We start from the raw sequence: 24,305 nt of genomic DNA on the forward strand, positions 1-24,305 counted from the left end.
TATCCGTTTTTCTGCCTCAATTATTCTCCTATTGATTCCTTCCAGAGAATTTTTAATTTCATTTATTGTGTTGTTCATCATTTTTTGTTTGCTCTTTAGTTCTTCTAGGTCCTTGTTAAATATTTCTTGTATTTTCTCCATTCTGTTTCCAAGACTTTGGATCATCTTTACTATCATTACTCTGAATTATTTTTCAGGTAGACTGCCTATTTCCTCTTCATGTGTTTGGTCTGGTGGGTTTTTACCTCGCTCCTTCATCTGCTGCATATTTCTCTGTCTTCTCATTTTGTTTAACTTACTGTGTTTGGGGTCTCCTTTTCGCAGGCTGCAGGTTTGTAGTCCCCGTTGTTTGGTGTCTGCCCCCAGTGGGTGAGGTTGTTTCAGTGGCTTGTGTAGGCTTCCTGGTGGAGAGGACTGGTGCCTGTGTTCTGGTGGGTGGGGCTGGATCTTGTTTTTATGGTGGGCAGGGCTGCCTCGTGTGGTGTGTGTTTGGGTGTCTGTGAACTTATTATGATTTTAGGCAGCCTCTCTGCTAATGGGTGGGGTTGTGTTCCTGTCTTGCTAGTCGTTTGGCATGGGGCATCCAGCACTGGAGCTTGCTGGCCATTGGGTGGAGCTGGGTCTTAGCGTTGAGATGGTGATCTCTGTGAGAGGTCTCGCTGATTGATATTACATGGGGCCGGGATGTCTCTGGTGGTCCAATGTCCTGAAATTGGCTCTCCCACTTCAGAGGCTAAGGCCTGACACCAGGCCAGAGCACCAAGACACTGTCAGCCACATGGCTGGTGTTTCTGGAAGGATAAGTGTTTCTTTCTAGTTCTGCTGCACAACATGGGTTCACCCATGTATACAGGTGAAGCAGGGCCAGGAATGAAAAGTCCTATTTTCCTTTGTTCTTAGTTTAGCTTCACTTGCTCACAGGGTGCCACATGCAGATGCCTTGCCCCAGCCTTTCCAACCAGAGTTTCTGGTGCAAAAAGCCCTAAGTAATCTTGATTTTGCGAAAATTCGTTAAAATCATGTGATACCAATCCTCACATCCTCATACAAATACAGAAACATTTGCCTGGAAATTCCATCCTAATGTTAGGGACACACCAAAAACCCCGATGACCAAGATTCATGGCTCAAACACTGGATTCTCAATGCAGCCATTGTGTTTTTCCAATTCTCTCTTTAAAGAAGCATTTGGCACAGTTCTCTTGTCACTCCATAAGATGATTCAGAATTATAAAACCTAATTTAGAAGCTACTACATATTGTATTAATGATTCAGAAAGCATCTTTTCAAATGAGCTATGGGCATAGTATTGATATGTTTATTTCCATAATTATTGCAGCCAACCTGAACTTCCTTGAAAAAAAAGAAATTTTTTTTTGGAATGACAATCTTCAGATTCTACAGCATACAGTCGTAAACCCCTTAAGCTTTGCTCATTAAAAGCCATTATATCATATGCATTGCACTCGAAACACATACCCAAGAACTGCAACCTTGGAGGGGAAGCTTTGTGATTTCATGGGCTTGAAGACACAGCTCTTCTGAGAACAGTCTTGACAATATCTACCTACAGTATATCAGAACATCTTCCCCAAAAAGTGAAATCTCTACACATTTAGTAGACTTGCATGGGAAAGTGGACCTTTAGTGTTATTGAAGATACAGAATCAAAGCTGTCAGTTTAATACCATGCTCATTTCAAAGCCCACAGGCCTAATGTCTGAGAATAAACAGTGAAAGAAATTTCCTCTACTGATACTTCAAAGACTTTGAAACATCTGGAATTTGGTTCCATATAGGGTATTCCACCAAGAAGTAAGTATAAAAAGATTTTAATAGAGCAAACAGGATTCAGGTTTCCTACAATATGTTCTCCCTGGGGGGAAACAACACGATGCATCCGACTAAGCTTTCTGCACTTCAGCTGCATTAATTAACATTTAGTCATGGATTCCATTGTGAGCCAGATGAACCCAGAGCTACAGCTGTTTTCATTGAGGGGAAAAAAATATGCTTTCACATTTTAGATTCTTAGCATTTATAAATCTGGGGAAAATGTTTTATTGACTGCCTTTGTACTGGCATTATTGATATGCATTACATATTAGTCAACCAAATAAATTCACACTCACCCTAGGCTGTGATTAAGTCAATGTTAATATCACATTAACTGGGTCAGTCAGAGCCAAAGCTATGAAAACCAGGTTCCTAACTCCCTTTTTCTTACACCAAGTATTAAAGAAGGGCTAATGAACTGATCAAAGAAGTAGATCACAGCCTTGAAAAGTGTGTTGCTGGGTGAGTCAAAGACTTAAGTGGAGATCAGGTATTCTGAGAGGGGTGGATGCAGATGACTAAAAAAAATGAACAGATGTTGAAGAAATGTAACTGCAGGATCTGATGACTTGGCAGAGACAGTCTCAATGCTACCAGCCAAACATGTGGAAGTGGTTGGTTGTGAATGAAGATGAGGTACAGAACTGCAATCCTTGGTCAGTTATTTAAGGAGGGCTTTTGTTTTGTTTTTATAACAAAGGCTCCTTAAAGATGCAGTTTTGGGGCTTCCCTGGTGGCGCAGTGGTTGAGAGTCCGTCTGCTGATGCAGGGGACACGGGTTCGTGCCCCAGTCCGGGAAGATCCCACATGCCGCGGAGCGGCTGGGCCCGTGAGCCATGGCCGCTGAGCCTGCGCGTCCGGAGCCTGTGCTCCGCGACGGGAGAGGCCACGGCAGTGAGGGGCCCGCGTACCGCGAAAAAAAAAAAGATGCAGTTTTGTAAGAAAATATGACAGTGAATCAGCTGGACAAGGCATTCTACCTGGAACACCTAGTCAAATTTCATGCCACAAGAGCACTGTAAAATTACCTTTGTCTCCAATAGTCCCTAACAAGTGCTGTGTCATGACTTCTGGTCAGCTCTGGAGTCTCATGGACAAATGGAAATCCAATAGTCATGTGGACACATGTATGTGTGTACATGTGTTCATTTGTACCAGTGTACAAACCTGGAATCATTATCTGTGTAAATACTAACCAATGTTGACCCTTGCCTCGTCAAATTAATGTTCTTAGCCATGACTCAAGAAAAATAGAGGCTGTCTGACCTGTCTTCACCTTTACCAACATGGAATGGCAATAGTTGAATCAAACCAGAAAAATATCTTACCTGGAACTACTTCAAAAAGGAATTTCCCTGGGCTCTCTTCATTGCAGGGATGTTCAAGGACTTTATTTCCAGGCAGAAAAATAGTACCCTGTGAACACAAATGTCCCAAACATCATTATCAGATGGCAAATATTGAATATCATCATCATCAGTGAATATTCAAGGTGCATCTGTAACCCAGGATACAGTAATATGCATCAGACTCATTTATATTCCCATCTAGTCCAAAATCATGTAACAGCATCATATTCATTCAACATTTAACAAATATTTGTTGAGCACCTAATATATACAAAACACTGTGTTAGATGCTGAGTTCATTTTAAGCACCAATTTATTAAATGTATTCTGTGTGCTGAAAATTTTTACTGAGCATTCAACCAACATAATATTACTTGCTAGAATAATCTTATAAGGTAGGTATTATTTTCCCCCATTTTATAGCTGTGAAAACCAAGGCAGAGACATTCAATAAGTTAGCCAATGCTGCCATAGCCTTCTCTTGATTATCCCCTCTCTTTTCTGTTGGATTTTCTTCTCTTTAGTGCATCATTTTCATCAGCACAGAGACATATTTAAAAGTCAATCCTATTTAAAAAGTTACTTTGACTCCACCTCCCACTCCAGTTCTCGTTTCATTTTTTTTCCTTCCCTAGCAAAGAGTTGTCTACACTGAATCTATTTCCATTATTTGACATTATTTCCATTATTTGAGCTTATTTGACGTTTCCATTTGGATATCTCAAAAGCATCTTAAACTAAACTTAGTCAAATTAAAATGCAATTAATTCAGGTCCTATTTATGTATTCCCTAACTCAGCACCATCTTGCAATCAGTTGCAAAAGCCAGAAACGTAGCAGTCATTATCTTTATTCTACTGTAACTTTACCACCACCAAGCCCTAGTCCAAGAGACTGTTGTCTCCTTATCTGGAATGTTTCAAATACCCATTCATTAAATTCCCCTCAATACTGGAACATCTTTTAATCCATTCTTTTTCCTTAAGGTGGTCAGAGTGATCTTTAGAAACAGAAATTTGATCTTGCAACTTTCCTGCTTGAAAATCTCCAATGGCTTTCCTTTGTCTTAGAATAAAGCTCTGGGAGGTCTGGCTCCACCTATACCTCTAAACTAATTTTCCCACTCTTACACTTTCAATGCTTCCTATGATCTAGTCAATTGCCCTTCTATAAATGGCATCATGCTCTCATTTACCTTAGAACTACATTCTTTCTCTGGCTGTTTTATACCAATTTTTCAGATTGACTATATCTAAAATATACTTGCATAGCTTCCTGAATTTTCCTTAGACTGATTTACTAGTGTATGCAATTATGTTATTTGTAAGATTATTTAATTAATGTTTATCTCTATCATTAAACTATAAAAGAGCAAATATAATGTGTGATTTTTTGTTGTTGTTGTTTTCTTTTTTTTTTTCTTTTTTTTTTTGCGGTACGCGGGCCTCTCATTGTTGTGGCCTCTCCCGTTGCAGAGCACAGGATCCGGACGCGCAGGCTCAGCGGCCATGGCTCACGGGCTCAGCCGCTCCGCAGCATGTGGGATCTTCCCGGACCGGGGCACGAACCCGTGTCCCCTGCATCGGCAGGTGGACTCTCAACCACTGCGCCACCAGGGAAGCCCATAATGCGTGTTTTTTACCCTAAGCTACTGCCAAAGCCTAGCACTTCACCTGGCATAAGGTTAATGTTTAAAAAAGGTATTGCTGAGTGAATGCGTACTGTTAGTACAGTAAACCCAGTATTCAAAACCAAGCACGCTGGATTCAAAAGCCTATACTCTTATCCACTATATTATATTGTCCATTTTCCCAGCTTTAAGCAATATTTAGCTCAAATAATATTTTACACAACTTTCATTCTGCCTGGTTTGGCAGAGAATATTATCGTCATTATATTTGTCCCTCCTTCTGGGCTTAGAGTGATAAAGCATAGCACTCCCTAACTAAAACCTAAGGAATTAGAGGTTAGAAGGGTACCTCCCCATCTGTCTGCACCTTACAAGGTGAGGTGTTGGAGGTACTGCCTTTGTTTTCCTCCTCCAGGAAGTAAAATTTCCTACTTCTCATCATATCTAGTGTCCTCTTGCCTATGGATTCCATTCTACTTACTGGTATTTTTTAAATAATTTAAAAGATTACTAAGACTTTGAAAATATTCATTATAATTAAGACCATTTATAGAGAGGTTTATATAGAGTAATAAAATCAGTTGTTTCAATTACTAGTTTACTTTACTTCCTGAAGTGCTTTTGTGAAATAATTAAAGGTGTGATTTAGCTCAGTTTTAGAACATACCATCTAACCTTCTAGATAGACACAACATTCATTTCTGCATGCATGTATGTTTGTATGTATACACGTATGACATATTTAATTCTGTCTTCAGGCTCTATTTAGGATCTTAAACTGTACATATGTCCTATAAGTTGAATTCAAGCCACTCTTCTACATAAACTATTCCCCTCTATGAAATCCCAATCAACTTCACTTGATAATTAAAAGGCAGAGTAATGCTATCCTTTGTTGTCTTTTTTGTAGATGAGAAATAGCTACTTCTGGCTGAAATTATCATTTTCATTTTCAAATTTGACATTATATTTATATTTTGACAGTTTTCCAAACAAATTGTGTTGTAAAAATAATAGTTTACTTATCAGGAGGCAATATTTAGGGCAGGGTATACTGCAATTGCCAAACCTTTTCTGTGGTTAGTTCATTAAGTCATTCAGTAAGTAAAATAAAGTCATTTAATTGAAACAACTAACTTGATCACCTTGTATACAAACAAAGCAGTTAATATCTATAACTAAAAGAAGGGTGTTAATTGTGATAGTTATCTTCTAATTATTTTGCAGTGTATATATTGTCAGAAAATGCACATAAACAAACAAAAATCTATAATTTACCCACCACCATAGGATAACCAATATTAACACCATATGCACCTATCCATATTGGTATGTATTTATGTATATGTGTGTATTAACATATACAGTAATTTTTACAAAAATAGTAGTCAAAATATTTATTATCTGCTTCAAAACTTAAGTCATATATTGTTATTATGTCAGTTTAATAATCTACATCATTTTAAAAAGCTGTATAGCATAGTACATTACTTCCTCGAATATGCATACTATCACATCCTTTATTATTGTAAAGTGTTTATGATTTTTTGTAACTGTTATTACATATAACATTTCCATGAACATCCATGAAGTTAAACCTTTGAGCTTCTCCTTAACTTATTCTTTAGGACAAATACCTACAAGAGAAATTAGTAGTCAAAAAGTATGCACTGTTTGTGTGGGTTTGGTTAATTCTTCCAGAGTTGCCCTAAACTAACTAACCAAACAAACAACTAATAAACAAATACAATTCAAGTACCTCATCTGATTAAAACATAATGTATTGAGACACTACCATATGTCAGATAATATTTCTAGAACTATCTCAGGTGATGTGAGGTATTTGAAAGAAATAAACTCTACTCTCAATAGAAGAATAACAGTATATAACTGTTGAACAAGTGAGTGTCAAAGTAGGTTGAAAAAAAATATATATATATAAAATAAAAGTTTAAGAAGAGAGTGCCATAAAGGCAGTCTGATTAGTTCGAAAGATAATATGAAGAAAATGGTTTTTAAAGTAGTTTAAGGTTTTAAGATTTAGCGAGCTAGGGGTAATCTTCCCAAATGGAGGACGTAGTATCAGCAAAACAGTAATTAGAACCGTATGTGCAGAGCACGTTAGACTAAGGAGAAGATTCATGTGGAGGAATAGTTAGGAAGCAAGGTTTCTTGGTGATGTTGAGGACATGCTGTGGGAAGTCGAACACTAGGCAGAGGACGTTGCACTTGATGTCCATGACAGCTGAGAACCAGAGTAGGTTCTTGAGCAAAGCAGGAGATTTAAAAATACCACCTCTTAGAAGTTTGTTACCACAAAGCAATTAATTTGACATAAGAGAGCAAAGTCAAGACATAAAGTTGTCAGCAGTAGAAATGGCATAAATTTGCATTAGAGATGAATTATTAGAGATCTATTTTGAGGAAATATGAAAGAAACTGGTCATATCTTTAACTCAGGGAATGAAGAAGGAAGAGTCAAGATGACTTCAGTTTTTCTCTTCTGTATATCTGAAAGAAAGTTGATGCCTCTTGTTAGAAATGGGAAATTAGGAAGATTCAAGCTCCATGAGGCCCATGTTCTTGAGCCCAAACTCAATTCTTTAATTTTTTGTTAGTAGCTATGCTGGGTATTCCTTATTTGCCCTCCAGATCTTCTATCAACCCATCACTCTATTCTGTACCCTAGAAGACTAATCTCTACAAATTGCATAAACCAGGCTCTCTTGACCTCTGGCTTCAGGTTGGTTTCGAGGCCACAGCAGGAAGTCAGAAAGCCACCAGAGTCAAGCCAAGATAACTCTCCCTCCATGCTAGGCAGCAATTTGACCCTAGTTGCATTGACTATCTTAGTCCACAACTCCTAGACCTTCAGGCTTCTGCAGGTGCCAGTAGACCAGAGTGGTAATGGGTTCCTCCCTCTTTTTAGCCCCAGAGCTTTTTCACTATCCTTTCGGTTTCCAGTAACCTTTCCAACAAATTTTAAATAATTTCTTTACCACACACTCTTCAATTACACCTTTTGAGGTAGAGCCATCAATTTCTTGCTGGGGATCTTTAGTGACAAAACATCCAGGGTGCAAATATTCTTGAGTTTTTTAAGAAAGGGCATATTAACCCATGATGTTCAATATACCTCACTGCAAATTTTGGATGATCAGAGAGAAGAGGCTCAAGTACAAGAAAGGGGATGTACTCTTTTTGACAGTTCACTACATATGGCAATAATTATATGGCAATAGTTAATCAGCATATTCAGAATGGAATTACACTTATTTTTCTCCCCTATAGGGAATATCCCTTTTATAAAGCATCTTTACAACTTCAAAATGGAATAATATGCTAAATTCTTTTTTTTATAGTTGACAACTAAGAGTTGGCAAAAGAAACATAATTCAGAACCATACTAGTATTTTGCTTTCAGCTAAAATTGCTATTAGAAAAGCAGCTCATCTTTAGTTAATATCAGATCATTGAGCCAAAACCACAAGATATTGGGGTAAGACTAGATGTTGTTGAAAGTAAGCATGGTGATATTATTCTCTGGGATTTGGACTGGAAAAATGTATGCATATCCAGTAGCTTTGTTAGTTTCATAAGCACAATAATGAGATTTTTTTTTTCCAGCATGAACAATGATCATGAGCATCACAAGGAACAATGCAAAGTCTCAGCTTGACAATATATGTGTATTTTTAATGTGACAATATATGTGTATTTTCAAACTAGAGGTTTGAAAATGATATCAAGGTGAAATAAATATTACTCAACAATGTTTAGTAGAGTAAAATAGATTAGGTTTTAATATCGTAGATCGGTGTGACTTTCTTCTTTGTATCAAGTAACTTCATTAATTCATTCAACAAATAGTTATTAAATAACACCTAGCATGTGCCAGGCCCTGTCTTAGGCACAGAGAATGTAATGGTTAGAAATTCCAATAATGTCCTTGTACTCCTGGATCTGAGAATCACTCAGGGTAGGCAGAAAATTGGGAAAAAAAACCCCCAAACCCAACCTATTACAGATAAGCCCCTGTTATGAAAAGGAAACAGGTTACTGTATGCTTTTAAAGGACATAAAATTGTATCCACAAGTGCTCCAGCCATATCCCAATCTACCAATGACAATGAAGTCAGTGGTTAAGTAAATTTATTCTGGAGTCAAACTGCCTAGGTTCAGATACCCACTCTCCCACCGATTGACCAAGTGACTTCAGGCAAGATATTTATCCTTTCTATTCTTCATGTTCATCCTTAAAATGGGATAAAAATAGAACCTACTTTATAACTGTGAACTAATATATGTGTAGTTTGTAGAAAAATGCTGGGTACATGGTATTTTTAGTTGCTTTTTAATATTTTAAAAAGTCTTTCTTATATCCCAGAAGTCTGCAAGATATTTTGGGTCCATATTTTGCTAATCCCCAAATAATAGGATGATTCTAGTAAAAGTTCAAAATACATCTGCTAGTATTATCATCTAGTTGAGTGAACAGGGAAGTAAACTAATTAGAAAATTTGAAGTCAGTCTATCATGTCTGTAAGACTAGATTAAAACAAATAAACCTCTAATTAGCAATCATAATAACAAACAGCAAAGCAAAATGATATTGATAATGATGATTGCTAACATTTCTTGACCATATATTACTTTGCTAAGCAAATGCATATTCTACTTATACAGTATCATTAATTTGCCTCATGACTCTGTGTCATGACTCTCATTTTATACATGAGGGAAATAAAGCTCAGGAAGCACCTAGCAAAGAGACTGGCACAGTAGATTCCAAATACTTATTTGTATTAATTATTAACCCAATTCATGTTCTTATTTCTAATCAATTACTGTTACTTAAAGCAGTTTGAAGAATGTTTATAAATAGTTATCGAGTTTCTTCTTAGCCCCCGAAATAGTTATACTGATTTCTGGGGTGCTTCTAAGGAATTACGAGAAGGGGAGACTTGCAAATTGGTTCAAATTTAGGACCTACCAAAATAATTCTGCAGTGCAAACTGCTTGGGGAACACTGACCTAAGCAGTGTTAATGTTTCCAAACTATTATTTAAATTAACAATGATAAACATAATAGCATAACTGTTTTATAAGTACTGAATAAATAGAAATAAATTCTCTATACAGATGTCTCATCTTGATGCTTTATATTCTAAACTGCAAATTAAGAACTTGAGAAGCATTGTCATTCTGGGTTCACTCTAATTTTAAAACAGCATTTGAATAACATTATTACATATGTTCAGACCCTAGGAGGCTAACAGAATAGCAATAATTGTGATAGAAAAAAATATGTGCAATGTTTTGATGTAATTTATTTAAAAGCTTTTAAATCTTTCTTTTCAGACACAAGGATCCCTCGCCCCATGTGAACTCCCCCTCTGGACAGAACAGAGGAAGTTCTTGAATTTCTTCTCTGATGGGGTCCTTCTAAATGAACATTCTCCCTGGAAACTCAGACATTATCATCCTAGCTACATGTTTTTAATTAATTGGACAATGGAGAAATTCCTTGACTACAGGGGAAAAAACAGATTGAAAATGTGGAAAAAGGAAGACATTATTCTAAAACCAAAATTCTATAATTACACTCTCAAAATTGGTAGACAACTTAGAAATTACTTTTTTCATGCTTATCTAATACATGAATCCCTTTGCGATACCACAGGCATCCAGAATTTTCCCACAACATCTACCTCACAACCTTTCTTAAGGTGCCCCATGCCATTTTTGAAACATTGTAATTGGAAGAAAAAATATCCAACTGTTGACACAAACTCTATCCCCCAACAATTTCTACCCCAAATTCTTCCCTTCAGAGTGAAATCCCCCTTTTCCATCTTGAATCATTACAGCTAACCATCTGCTGAGACTTACTGTGTGCCAGCACTCTGATGTACATTTTAATCTTCTAGAATACCATGTGTGGAGGTAAATTACCACTGTCCACTTTACAGAAGGAAGGTTGAAGCATAAATAAGTTGAGTAGCGTGCAGCTGGTGAAGTGTAGAGATGCAATTTGACCTTCTGTAAATCCAAGCTCCACTTCCTTAGCTAGTATTTTTTATATGATAGAAAGCTGCAGTGTGATTTATTCATTCATTCACTTACCTGTTTATTCATCAAACATATATTTAGTATGTACTATGTGTTGAGAATGCCAAAATGCTTAGAAAAAATGGAATGTTAGTATAGATTATCTTCGAATAGCCAGGTCATAAATAATTTTTATTTTGCTAAGTTTTTCTTATTTTTTAAAAACGTTAAAATAATGAGCACGTATTACTGTGTACTAAGGAAAAATATACAAACTTTTTTTTTTTTTGTGGTACGCAGGTCTCTCACTGTTGTGGCCTCTCCCGTTGCGGAGCACAGGCTCCGGACGTGCAGGCTCAGTAGCCATGGCTCACGGGCCCAACCGCTCCGCGGCATGTGGGATCTTCCCAGACCAGGGCACGAACCCGAATCCGTGTCTCCTGCATCGGCAGGCAGACTCTCAACCACTGCGCCACCAGGGAAGCCCCAAACATATTTTTAACACAAAGAAGAATGACAGTAGAAGGCAGGGTTGAATAAGCATTTTGGAGTCTCAAAGTTATACTGCCTTGCGGTAAGTACTGTGGAAGATAGTTCTAGAACATATCTAAATATAGTACAATACTCTGAATATTGGCCACTAGAAGATATCAGGTCCTAATCCCTGGAACCTGGGAATGTTATTCTATTGCGAAAACGGTCTCTGCAGATATGATTAAGTTAAGGATCCTAACAGAGAATTATCCTGAATTATCTGTGTGGACCTTAAGTACAATGCCAAGTGCCTTTACAAGAGCTCGACACAGGGAGATCTGTTGCACACACAGAGGAGAGGGTGATGAGAAAAGGGAGGCAAAGACTGGAATGACACAGTCGCAAACCAAGAAATGCTGTCACCAGAAGCTGGAAAGTTCCATCCTAGAGCCTCTGAAGGGAGTTTGGCCCTGCCTACACCTTGAGTTTGGACTTTCTGGACTCCAGAACTGTGAGAGAATAAATTTCTGTTGTTTTAAGCCAACAAGTTTGTGGTAATTTGTTACAGTAGCCAAAGGAAACAAATACATATAAAGGCTTTGAAACAAGCTTTCTAATGACCCCTAGGGAGGAGTTTATAAACAGCTGACATTTTGAAAGGAGTCCACTGCTAATTCTCAAGTGCTGGTAAGTGGTGCCTAAATTTTAACTAGCCAGTGATTTGAGGGGAGAATCCACAGTGTGCAAGACATTCAAATAGGTGTTAGCTAAAGAAAATCCCTCCTCATCCAACCCTCTGCTCTCAATAGGAGGAATTGATTAAACCAGTGTCACTTCATGTCCTGGGATTCCAGGACGGAATATCTGTGGCAAGGTTAAGTAAGAGTCCTTATTCAGAAATGACTAAGTTCAACAGCTAACCCCTCTCAACCGGTTACTAGGACCTTGACCTTTTATTTCATGTCCAACAGTATATGCTATTTTACCACATTTATTATTATTTCTCAATTAGAAAAATAAATGTCAGCTGCTCAGGGGGTGATAAATGCCAAAAGTTTGAAGCAAAGTCTATGGGAGGAGAAGAGAAAAGAAAAAAACATGTTTTTGAGTTTATGTCTCATTATGAAAGAGATATAAAAAGCAAAAACAGTGATAGCTATATAATGTTTATTATGGGAAAATCTGGAACCCTAAAGAGAAAGGTCCAATAAGCCATTATCAATGGACCAGAAAGTTGTTAATAATTAAAACTCTCATTTAATCCTTTATCTTAATCAACTAATAAACCCTTTGTGTGTTTAAAAAGTAAAGCGGAAAAGACCTAGGTTTAACCTTGGAAGAAACGGTATAATAGCTAAATTTATAATACCAAAATAATCTGGGATGCTGAATTAAGTGATCATGCTAATTTTTTAACAACCAAGTAAAATTATTTTATAGTTGGTTTAATAACTTTCCATATATTTGAATCTTAAAACTGAGAAGTACAACTAAAAGGAAAAAAGTCATTAACAGGAAAAAGGCAAAGTAGGACTTAATCACACAGTTGCTTTTTACATTTTGAACTTTAAAATGAAAAATCTCCTTTGACTTATTGGACACCTATTTTTATTGGCATGCTTCTACTTCTTTGACCTACAATTAATTATGTTCTATGTAATCCTTAAAATACAGTGCTGAAATTGTAAATACAGTGTGATATTTATTTTTGTAAAGATAATATGCTTTTGCAAAATTACAAAAGTTTGACAACATAGTCTGTTGCTAAGGAAAACATTACTCTCATCCACTGGTGGTAGGAGGGCAAAATGGTAAAATTTATACAGAGGGCACACTGGTACAATTTATCACACCCACACACATAAGAAATGGCTTATTTGCAAGGTCACTTGCTTTACAAACAGCATTGTTTGTAATAACAGGATTTGAAACAACTCAAGTGTCCATCAATGAAAAATTGGTTAAATAAATGATGATATATCTGGGTAATGGAATATTATGCAGCCACAAAAAATAAAATAAGCTATATCTATTAAAGAATATATATGAGAATATATATATTAATAGTTCTCTATGGGATGTATTATAAAAAGAAAGAAGGATAGCTCAATTTAAAAATAAGCATTCAGTATGCTATATTTTAAATAATAAAGAAATAATAACAAGAACATATATATGTATTTGGCTTTATTCACATAAAAAATCATGGGAAGAATATACATGACACTAATCAAAGTAGTTATCTGTATATATGCACCCCAGTGTTCACAGCATCATTATTTACAATAGCCAAGATATGGAAGCAACCTAAGCGCCCATCAACAGATGAATGGATAAAAAAGATGTTGCATATATACACAGACACACAGACACACACAAACAATGGAGTACTACCCAGCCATAGAAAAGAATGAAATTTTGCCATTTGCAACAACATGGATGGACCTGGAGGGTAATGCTTAGTGAAATAAATGAGACAGAGAAAGACAAATACTGCATGTTATCACTTATATGTGGAATCCAAAAAATAAAACACATGAATGAATATAACAAAACAGAAGCAGGCTCATAGATACAGAGAACAAATTAGTGGCTATCAGTGGGGAGAGGGCAGGGGAGAGAAGCAGCACAGGGGTAGGGGACTAAGTGGTACGAACTACTATGTGTAAAATAAATAAGCTATGAAGATACATTGTACAGCACAGGAAATATAGCCAATATTTATAATAACTTTAAATGGAGTATAATCTATAAAAATATTGAATCACCATGCTATACACCTGAAACTAATATAATATTGTAAATCAACTATATTTCAGTTACAAAAAGTAGTTATCTGTAGGGAGAGAGTGTGTGAGGAGTGGAGAATAAGGATGGATGGGAAGTAGGACTTTCAATGTAAACATTTAATACAGTTTTGATTTTGAAAGCAAATGAATGTTTTATCTACTCAGAAATTAAATTTAAAATGAAAATAATATGCAAAGAAAAAGTTTCACCAAAATACTAACACTATATACAGTTAAAACTTTAAATATTCTTTATACTGTTTTTTCCTAGAATTTCTACATTGCAAGTATATTACTTTTTTGATATAAAAATAAACCATTTTATGTTTGAGTTTGAGTTAATTCACTCAAAATGTTAAAGATATATCTGGTGGGCTCTACACATGTTATTCTAGATGTGCTAAGACAACCTGGAACTAAGAACATGCAGGGAGTATGAACATAGGCACAATTTTAAAACATTTTTGTTTCATATCCAAATTTCTTTGATAATGTGCATGTGAATATTTTTAATTTAATTTTGTCCTTCCTTGGCAAACAACTACTTTTCTTGCTTAGCAAAATAATCTCAAGGGAAAATATTAGTGACTAAACTTTTGGATTTAATAGTCTAATATTTTTAATCTCAGAAGTTCTATTGATTTCATAGTTGTTCTCACACAATATCATACAATGTGTTTTTCTGGCTCCTGCCCCAAGCTACTCAAATGTCATTGATTTCTTTCTCTATCTTAAAAATTTTGACTTGGCTTTATGATTAAGAAGCAAAGTGCTTCAATTCTAAGTATTCATTTTCACCATGCCTCTGTCAGATCGACTAGAGACAAAGTAGTAATCCAATTAAAATCTAATTTACTTTGCAATAGTTAAAATTAATATAACAGCCTTTATACTTCTAAAATACATTAAGTAGAAATTGTTGTTGTTTTTTTGATAGCTATTTTAACGTGCATTGATTTCCTACACAAAGAAAGCACTGTAACAAAACACAAGTATGCAGCAAGCCAGATAGCTTGACAATGATACAATCATAATGCAACATGAATTGTTGTTGCATTTCCTCTCTAGGTCAGATGATGTTTTGCATGCTGAAGATACAGCAGCATTGAAAGTAGACAGTGTCCCTCTTCTCATGAAGCTTAGATTTTAATGAAGGAAGAAACACATATGTTCACCCATACATAAATACATTTTAAATAACAAGGGAATTATTAAATGATGTAAAGTATTGTGTAGTTAATTAAAATAGGGTGTTACCTGTGAAAGTGCCTGGGTGGCTACTTTGGAATGACTGTTCAGAGAAGACCTCTTTGAGCAGGTGACATTTTAGCTGAGATCTAAATGCTAAGATCATTTGCCTTCCTACAATATTAAATTCTGTAATATTAATAGAGGTTTTACAAGGTTAAGACTTCCAATTCAAAAGATGCAGACCTATTAGAGAATGGACTTGAGGATACGCGGAGGGGGAAGGGTAAGCTGGGACAAAGTGAGAGAGTGGCATGGACATATATACACTACCAAATGTAAAATAGATAGCTAGTGGGAAGCAGCCGCATAGCACAGGGAGATCAGCTCGGTGCTTTGTGACCACCTAGAGGGGTGGGATAGGGAGGGTGGGAGGGAGACGCAAGAGGGAAGAAATATGGGAACATATGTATATGTATAACTGATTCACTTTGTTATAAAGCAGAAACTAACACACCATTGTAAAGCAATTATACCCTAATAAAGATGTTAAAAAAAAAGACTTCCAATTCATAAGCATGTTATATCCCACCTTTAATATAGGTTTTTTTCATGTCTTTCCACAAATGATTATCATCTGTATATTTTTGTATCTGTATGTATATATATAAATCTGAATTTGTATATATACTGTTGTATATTATATACAGTATAATATTTATATTAGTATATACTTTGATCTACCTTGTATATTTTGATGCTCTTCAAATGGCACCTAAAATATGTTTTTGAACTGTTTACTGCTAGTTTATGAAAATGTATATTGATTTTGTATACATCAACCTTGGTAAACTATCTGTGAGATATTTGGGAGTTTCAAGACATGGATATTGTCTGTAACTAATGGCATCTGTGTATCTTCTTCTCCAATCCTTAAACATTTTCTTTTATCCTACTGTGTGCTGACAAGGACCGACTAATAAACTGGTTAATTGATGTGATAATAGCAAATATTCTTAACTTAGTTCTGGTGTTAAAGGGAATGCTTTCAATGTTTCATCATTAGCTATGATGACAGCTAGAGATTTTTAATAAGCTATTCTTCATCACTTTTCAGTGGCTTCTCTTCTATTCCTAATTTGCTAAGAAATGTTTTGTTTTTTTAAATCACGAATGGATGTTAAATTTTATTAAACCCTTTTTTGTATTTATAGAAATAATCAGATGATTTCTCCCCTGTAACCTATTAGAATATTAATAATTAGTTTTTAAATCTTAAGTGAAACAGAGCCGGTACTATAGTTACACAACCATTCCATTTCCTTCCTGAGCACACTGTAAGATTTCATTTCCCAGTCACTCCTGTGTTTTAGGTGACTAAGTTCTGACCAATAGGCAAAAGTGAGGTACTTCCAAACTTGGCTATAAAACATCCTGTGTGATCTTCCTCTCTGTCTCTTCCCACTTGTATGCTGAAAAAAGGTGTTCTTAAATTGCAAAGTTACAAACTGATAAGTGCTTAATTCCAGAAATAATTGTGTGTAGTGAATATGCATACACACACATATATATGTATGCATGTATGTATATGTATATATGTGTATGTGTGTGTGTAGCAATCTGCTAGGACACTCTTCCTGCAAATGTTTGGAGAATACCACCATTTTATGAGTGCTTTGAAACCTTTAGGAAATCATAATATCACAATGGGTACTACTTGAATTTTTCTGGTGATGACAATTCAGTACTAAGAAAGGAAGCAGAGTAGCTACACTGAAGGAATCTGAGTCCCTAAAATGTCATGGTCTCTAAAGACCTCAAGAGTAGAGCTATATATTATTTATTTCTCTATCCCCAATAGTTTAGAAGGTAACAGGCATATAGAAGGTACAGATAAAAATTTATTGAATGGTTGAATGCATGAAGCCACTGAATCTTTTGGTGAGTTCCGTTATCTATAAAATAGGGATAATTATAATATAGTACATACGTGAACTAACACAGAGGATGATTTGGAGATTAAAATCAAATCAGGCATGTAGCATTTTTAAATTGTGACACACTTTGGAAAAGATGATTTTTTTTCTTTTATTCTCCCAAGATAACTCATTTTGTCTAATAATATTAGATACTCAAGGATAAAACTGGTTTTCTTAGGTGAACTGAGTTCGCTTTTATCAGAGGAATTCAAACGTGGCCTGAGAAATCACATGGTGGAGTTGATAGAAAGAATGTGTGCCCTTTGACTTCCTGACTTTTAGCCTCCTTTCCAATGAAGACACCATGGTGTAAGGAAGCAGAAAGGTAGGGAACATATACATTCACTAGGATTATTTTAAGTAGAGAAAGACAGTAAAGTAAGAGCACAGGCTTGGGATTCTGACAAACTGGTTTTAAATTCTGACTTTCACATCCTAGACATATGACTTGGAGAAAATTATTATTAACATTTGTACTTCTGTTCCCTCATTAGCAAAATGGATCTAAAAAAGAGCTTTCTATAGAGGATTGTTTATAGGTTTAAATAAAATTATGCATGTGAAGTGTTTAGCATAGTAACTGATATATGGTTAGACATCAGTAAATAGTAGCCATTATTAAGACTGTTTTTCATCTAAGTCTAATTTGGTAATTCTCTGGGTACAGGACAGAGTTTTAGCTCAATAAATGTTACCTATTATTATTTATATTTATAGTCTAGTAGAACAATACATGTTGAAAAGTGATCACAACACATACATATATAATGTTACTCAAAATAACGTATGTTGAAGAATAAATGAGGCCTGAGTAAGATACTTCTTGATATAGCTGTGAGTTTTCAGGTTCATCTTCCCAGGAGTTTCTCTTTGACAAATTAGGAAATGAAAACCAGCAAGCTTCTGTCCTGGAACTAGTCAGAGTCCTAAGCAATAATTTCCTCAGCTCATTCAGACCATTATGCCACATACTAAAAACAGGCAGGTGGAGATTAGGGGAAAAAATGACTATTTCCTTTTTTTTTCTAAAAATATATAAAATTAACAATTAAGTTAGACATAAATAAGATACTCAGAACTCAGGGTGCAATAGTCATGCTAGTCTCCTTTTCATTCCAGGTTGAGTTAATCCACTTTCATTCCTATACCAGAGGCATTGGTGACCTAATTTTTGGATAAGACAATAAACTGTCCAACTTTACTAATGTTTAGATTTTCTTGTTTTTCAATAAAATATAGCTTGTGTCCTACATATATGTTCAAAGGGTAGAAAATATTTTTCAACGATTTCTATTTTTAATGAAAAATAAAAACCTGTAGGGGATCAGTTTGGGATTACTTATGTGTTCATCAAGTACCTTCTGAGGATCTAAAATCTGAATTTAAATCTAGTTGTATTTTATGATTATTATAACCATCGATGTATTAAGAATCTCAGTGGAAATATTTTTCTAGACATAGCGAAAATAAAAGTTAAAGAGATAACAGTTATCTCTTAGACAGTCAAAATAAAACACTAATTCAGGAAGCATAAGGAAGGGTTCCAAATTTCTCTGGTGAGGAAAATAAAAAAGTCCAAACAAATCATTTGTATTTCTACATTCTCCTTAACCACAAACTCTGCTAAAAATATTTACTTGCATGGATTATAGTAGTGGTATTAAGAAAGAAATTTGAATTTTAAAAATATAAACAATAAGAGGTACTCCTAATATATCTCAAGCAGACATCTTTTTGAAGAACACATGCTTCAGTGAAACATATGTTTCATGTCGAGTGAAAATCTTTTTTTACTAGATTTTTAAAAATAAATTAATGATTGTTAGTCATAGAAAAATATTAAATTAAAAGTAGACGCTATACTGAAGTTCTTCACTATGACAGGTGAATTTTAGTAAGCTAGGTGAAATTTTACGTTAGCATTTATTCTTAACTAGAAAATTTCACAGTATATTCAGCCATTTTTTTTTTTTTTTTTTTTTGTTACGTGGGCCTCTCACTGTTGTGGCCTCTCCCGTTGCGGAGCACAGGCTCCGGATGCGCAGGCCCAGCGGCCATGGCTCACGGGCCCAGCCGCTCCGCGGCACGTGGGATCCTCCCGGACCGGGGCACGAACCCGTGACCCCTGCATCAGCAGGCGGACTCTCAACCACCGCACCACCAGGGAAGCCCTATTCAGCCATTTTTATTTAGTAATCAAGAAAATACGTTTTATTAAATTGTCATTAAAATATACCCAGTGATTCAACAGATGCAGTATTTGACAGATTTGGCATCCATCAGGGAAAAAAAAATTTTAATGGGAATTTGAGAGGTAATCTGCCCCTAAACTTGTTTTATATCTACATATCACATAATATTAGAGCTGGAAAGTACTTTAAAGTTACTCAGCTCATTCCTCTACAAAATACCTCAATTCTGTCTTCATCCATCTTCTGTTGAACACTCCAATGAAAAGGCACTTACTGCCTCTTGAGGAAGTTCATTCCACAATGGTAGCCACTGGTCTTTTCTAAGATTTACATGATAGCCAACTAAAATCTGACACTTGAGAATCTCTGCTGCCCCCGCCAAACATTTGATTGATAATGCTCTCTGGCTCTTGACATCTTTGAAGACAGCTACTATGCCCACACTAAGTCCTATATTTTGTTCATCCATTCAGAAAAATTAGTGTCCAAGCCCTCATCATCCATACAGACAGCTCTGAAACCAAGCTTGTTTGTCATTAACTGTTCAAGCATGGTGCCCGAACACAGCGCTCCACATGAAGAGCCACTGAATAGAAGTTAAGACCTTAAGCTCTGGTGTCAGACTGACTTTGTTTACAGCTAAGCTCTGCTCCTTGTTAGAAAAATCTTGGGCAAGTTCCTGACCCTCTCTGTGCCTCCGTCTCTCCATCTATAATACTAGCAATTGACTTATAGAACTGTTAACAGCTTAACACAATGCCTGCACATGGTAAGTAGACAAAAAAATGCTAATTTTTAAAAATACTGGACTATAATCTTTTATACCTGGACAAAGTAATTCAATTAAAAGGGTCTAAAATTTTGCTAACCCTGCAGGTGTTCTGATCACATTGTTGTTGCTTCCAGAGTGTATATGGTCACTTTTCACATGAACTTCTATATACACACAAATAATAATTTTATATTCATTCAAGTAATGATTTACCCTAAATGTATATATGTCTTTTTTGTATATTATATGTATATTCATACATTTTCTTTGCTAAATTTTTGTGTTAATTTGGGTCAAGACACTAAATTTTGGGGTAAAGTATAGTATCTATCATTTATATAAATTTTTATAGCTTATAAGGGATTTTTAAATATATCATTTTACTTAAACTTGGCAAAAATTTTATATTTAATTAATTTTATAGTTAGAAAATTTTGCATTTAACGTCCTTTAACTGGGATACCTTTTATAGACAATGGAAGATTATACTTTATGTTACAGTCTTTAATTCTACTTAGTGATACACAAACTAATTTTACATTTTATATCTGATGTGGTCTCATATTAATTGAAATATGGTTTACATGTGAAGAATAGGTACATTCATCATAAGAAGCAACAAAATCTAAAGAAAACTCTTTAGCAAACTTCTCCCCTTTCCTATTTAGTAAATATTTGAGAAATATTTAATAACTATTTAGGAACTATTTAATAGTAGTCTATTTAACACTGCCCACACACTCCAAACTTTTAACACTTATTGGTCACCTCCACTGTAAATCAATCAAATTAACTTATGATGTCTTCTTAGTTTCTTATAATGTTTTATCTCCTTGTTTATATTTTCAAAAATATATGCTAAGTTTTACTATATGCCAGATATTTTTCTAGGTGTTGAAAATACAGTGCTTATAAACAAACATGAAGAAAATACAAAATAACAAAACAAAAAGCACATCTTTTCTGTAGAGTTTACTTTGTAATGAGGGAGAGACATAAATATATGTGTAATATAGTGTCAGGTATTAATTAAAGTTTTAAAAATATTTTTACATAACAGAGGATAAAGAACTGAGTATCACACTTTTAATCCCTCCACACATCACAGCACATTGCCTTATGCATAGTTCATCGACAGTATATTCAGCATTTTGTGACGGCCCACCTGGCAAAAGTTACTTTTGAATACTGCCAACTTCCCCTGTCACTGCCTTATTTTCTTTTAGTTTTCTTATGGCTTCCATTTCATAGGTATCTTATAAAACATTTTCTCACTGCCATTAATAAATTTTAACTCATAAATAAGGGGTTTGATAATACTAATTTAATCCATTCACACATGCACTTTTAAAAACCTGAACTTGAAGAAGAAATGGTTTTATAGACTCAAAGCCTAGAAGCTAAACCAGTGTGAAGAAGACATATTAAAGTGCATTATTAAAAACCTGTACGTTGAAGAAATCAAAGAGGAAATAAAAAAATTCCTAGAAACAAATGACAATGGAGACACGACGACCCAAAACCTATGGGATTCAGCAAAAGCAGTTCTAAGAGGGAAGTTTATAGCAATACAAGCCCACCTTAAGAAGCAGGAAGCATCTCGAATAAACAACCTAACCTTGCACCTCAAGCAATTAGAGAAAGAAGAACAAAAAAAACCCAGTTAGCAGAAGTAAAGAAATCATAAAAATCAGATCAGAAAAAAATGAAAAAGAAATGAAGGAAACAATAACAAAGATCAATAAAACTAAAAGCTGGTTCTTTGAGAAGACAAACAAAATAGATGAACCATTAGCCAGACTCATCAAGAAAAAAAGGGAGAAGACTCAAATCAATAGAATTAGAAATGAAAAAGGAGAAGTAACAACTGACACTGCAGAAATACAAAAGATCATGAGAGATTACTGCAAGCAACTCTACGCCAATAAAATGGACAATCTGGAAGAAATGGACAAATTCTTAGAAATGCACAACCTGCCAAGACTGAATCAGGAAGAAAGAGAAAATATGAACAGACCAATCACAAGCACTGAAATTGAAACTGTGATTAAAAATCTTCCAACAAACAAAAGCCCAGGACCAGATGGCTTCACAGGCGAATTCTATCAAACATTTAGAGAAGAGCTAACACCTATCCTTCTGAGACTCTTCCAAAATATAGCAGAGGGAGGAACACTCCCAAACTCATTCTACGAGGCCACCATCACTTTGATACCAAAACCAGACAAGGATGTCACAAAGAAAGAAAACTACAGGCCAATATCACTGATGAACACAGATGCAAAAATCCTCAACAAAATACTAGCAAACAGAATCCAACAGCACATTAAACGGATCATACACCATGATCAAGTGGGGTTTATTCCAGGAATGCAACGATTCTTCAATATACGCAATTCTATCAGTGTGATAAACCATATTAACAAACTGAAGGAGAAAAACCCTACGATCATCTCAGTAGATGCAGAGAAAGCTTTTGACAAAATTCAACACCCACTTATGATAAAAACCCTGCAGAAAGTAGGCATAGAGGGATCTTTCCTCAACATAATAAAGGCCATATATGACAAGCCCACAGCCAACATCGTTGTCAATGGTGAAAAACTGAAAGCATTTCCACTAGGATCAGGAACAAGACAAGGTTGCCCACTCTCACCACTCTTATTCAACATAGTTTTGGAAGTTTTAGCCACAGCAATCAGAGAAGAAAAGGAAATAAAAGGAATCTAAATCGGAAAAGAAGAAGTAAAGCTGTCACTGTTTGCAGATGACATGATACTATACATAGAGAATCCTAAAGATGCTACCAGAAAACTACTAGAGCTAATCAATGAATTTGGTAAAGTAGCAGGATACAAAATTAATGCACAGAAATCTCTTGCATTCCTATACACTAATGATTAAAAATCTGAAAGTGAAATCAAGAAAACACTCCCATTTACCATTGCAACAAAAAGAATAAAATATCTAGGAATAAACCTACCTAAGGAGACAAAAGACCTGTATGTAGAAAATTATAAGACACTGATGAAAGAAATTAAAGATGATACAAATAGATGGAGAGATATACCATGTTCTTGGACTGGAAGAATCAATATTGTGAAAATGACTCTACTACCCAAAGCAATCTATAGATTCAATGCAATCCCTATCAAACTAGCACTGGCATTTTTCACAGAACTAGAACAAAAAATTTCACAATTTATATGGAAACACAAAAGACCCCGAATAACCAAAGCAATCTTGAGAAAGAAAAACGGAGCTGGAGGAATCAGGCTCCCTGACTTCACACTATACTACAAAGCTACAGTAATCAAGACAGTATGGTACTGGCACAAAAACAGAAAGATAGATCAATGGAACAGGATAGAAAGCCCAGAGATAAACCCACACACATATGGACACCTTATCTTTGATAAAGGTGGCAGGAATGTACAGTGGAGAAAGGACAGCCTCTTAAATAAGTGGTGCTGTGAAAACTGGACATGTACATGTAAAAGTATGAGATCAGATCACTCCCTAACACCATACACAAAAATAAGCTCAAAATGGATTAAAGATCTAAATGTAAGGCCAGAAACTATCAAACTCTTAGAGGAAAGCATAGGCAGAACACTCTATGACATAAATCACAGCAGGATCCTTTTTGACCCACCTCCTAGAGAAATGGAAATAAATACAAAAATAAACAAATGGGACCTAATGAAACTTCAAAGCTTTTGCACAGCAAAGCAAACCATAAACAAGACCAAAAGACAACCCTCAGAATGGGAGAAAATATTTGCAAATGAAGCAACTGACAAAGGATTAATGTCCAAAATTTACAAGCAGCTCATGCAGCTCAATAACAAAAAAACAAACAACCCAATCCAAAAATGGGCAGAAGACCTAAATAGACATTTCTCCAAAGAAGATATACGGAATGTCAACAAACACATGAAAGAATGCTCAACATCATTAATCGTTAGAGAAATGCAAATCAAAACTACAATGAGATATCATCTCACACCAGTCAGAATGGCCATCATCAAAAAATCTAGAAAC

The 24,305-nt window shown here is 35.4% G+C and overlaps 1 protein-coding gene across 6 annotated transcripts in view; it reads right to left on the bottom strand.

Annotated features, from left to right (window-relative positions):
- The window catches only part of ARHGAP24 (Rho GTPase activating protein 24), a 518,868-nt gene that overhangs the window by 281,139 nt on the left and 213,424 nt on the right, over positions 1–24,305 (bottom strand). For all 6 annotated transcript variants that reach the window (XM_029234798.1, XM_029234801.1, XM_029234799.1 and 3 more), the window contains one exon: positions 3,166–3,253. In XM_029234798.1, coding sequence (XP_029090631.1) covers positions 3,166–3,253 — 88 coding nt within the window. The remainder of the gene's footprint in view (positions 1–3,165; positions 3,254–24,305) is intronic.

The sequence above is a fragment of the Monodon monoceros genome, unplaced genomic scaffold (assembly GCF_005190385.1).
Source record: "Monodon monoceros isolate NGI ecotype Baffin Bay Population unplaced genomic scaffold, NGI_Narwhal_1 Super_Scaffold_20, whole genome shotgun sequence".
NCBI lineage: Eukaryota > Metazoa > Chordata > Mammalia > Artiodactyla > Monodontidae > Monodon > Monodon monoceros.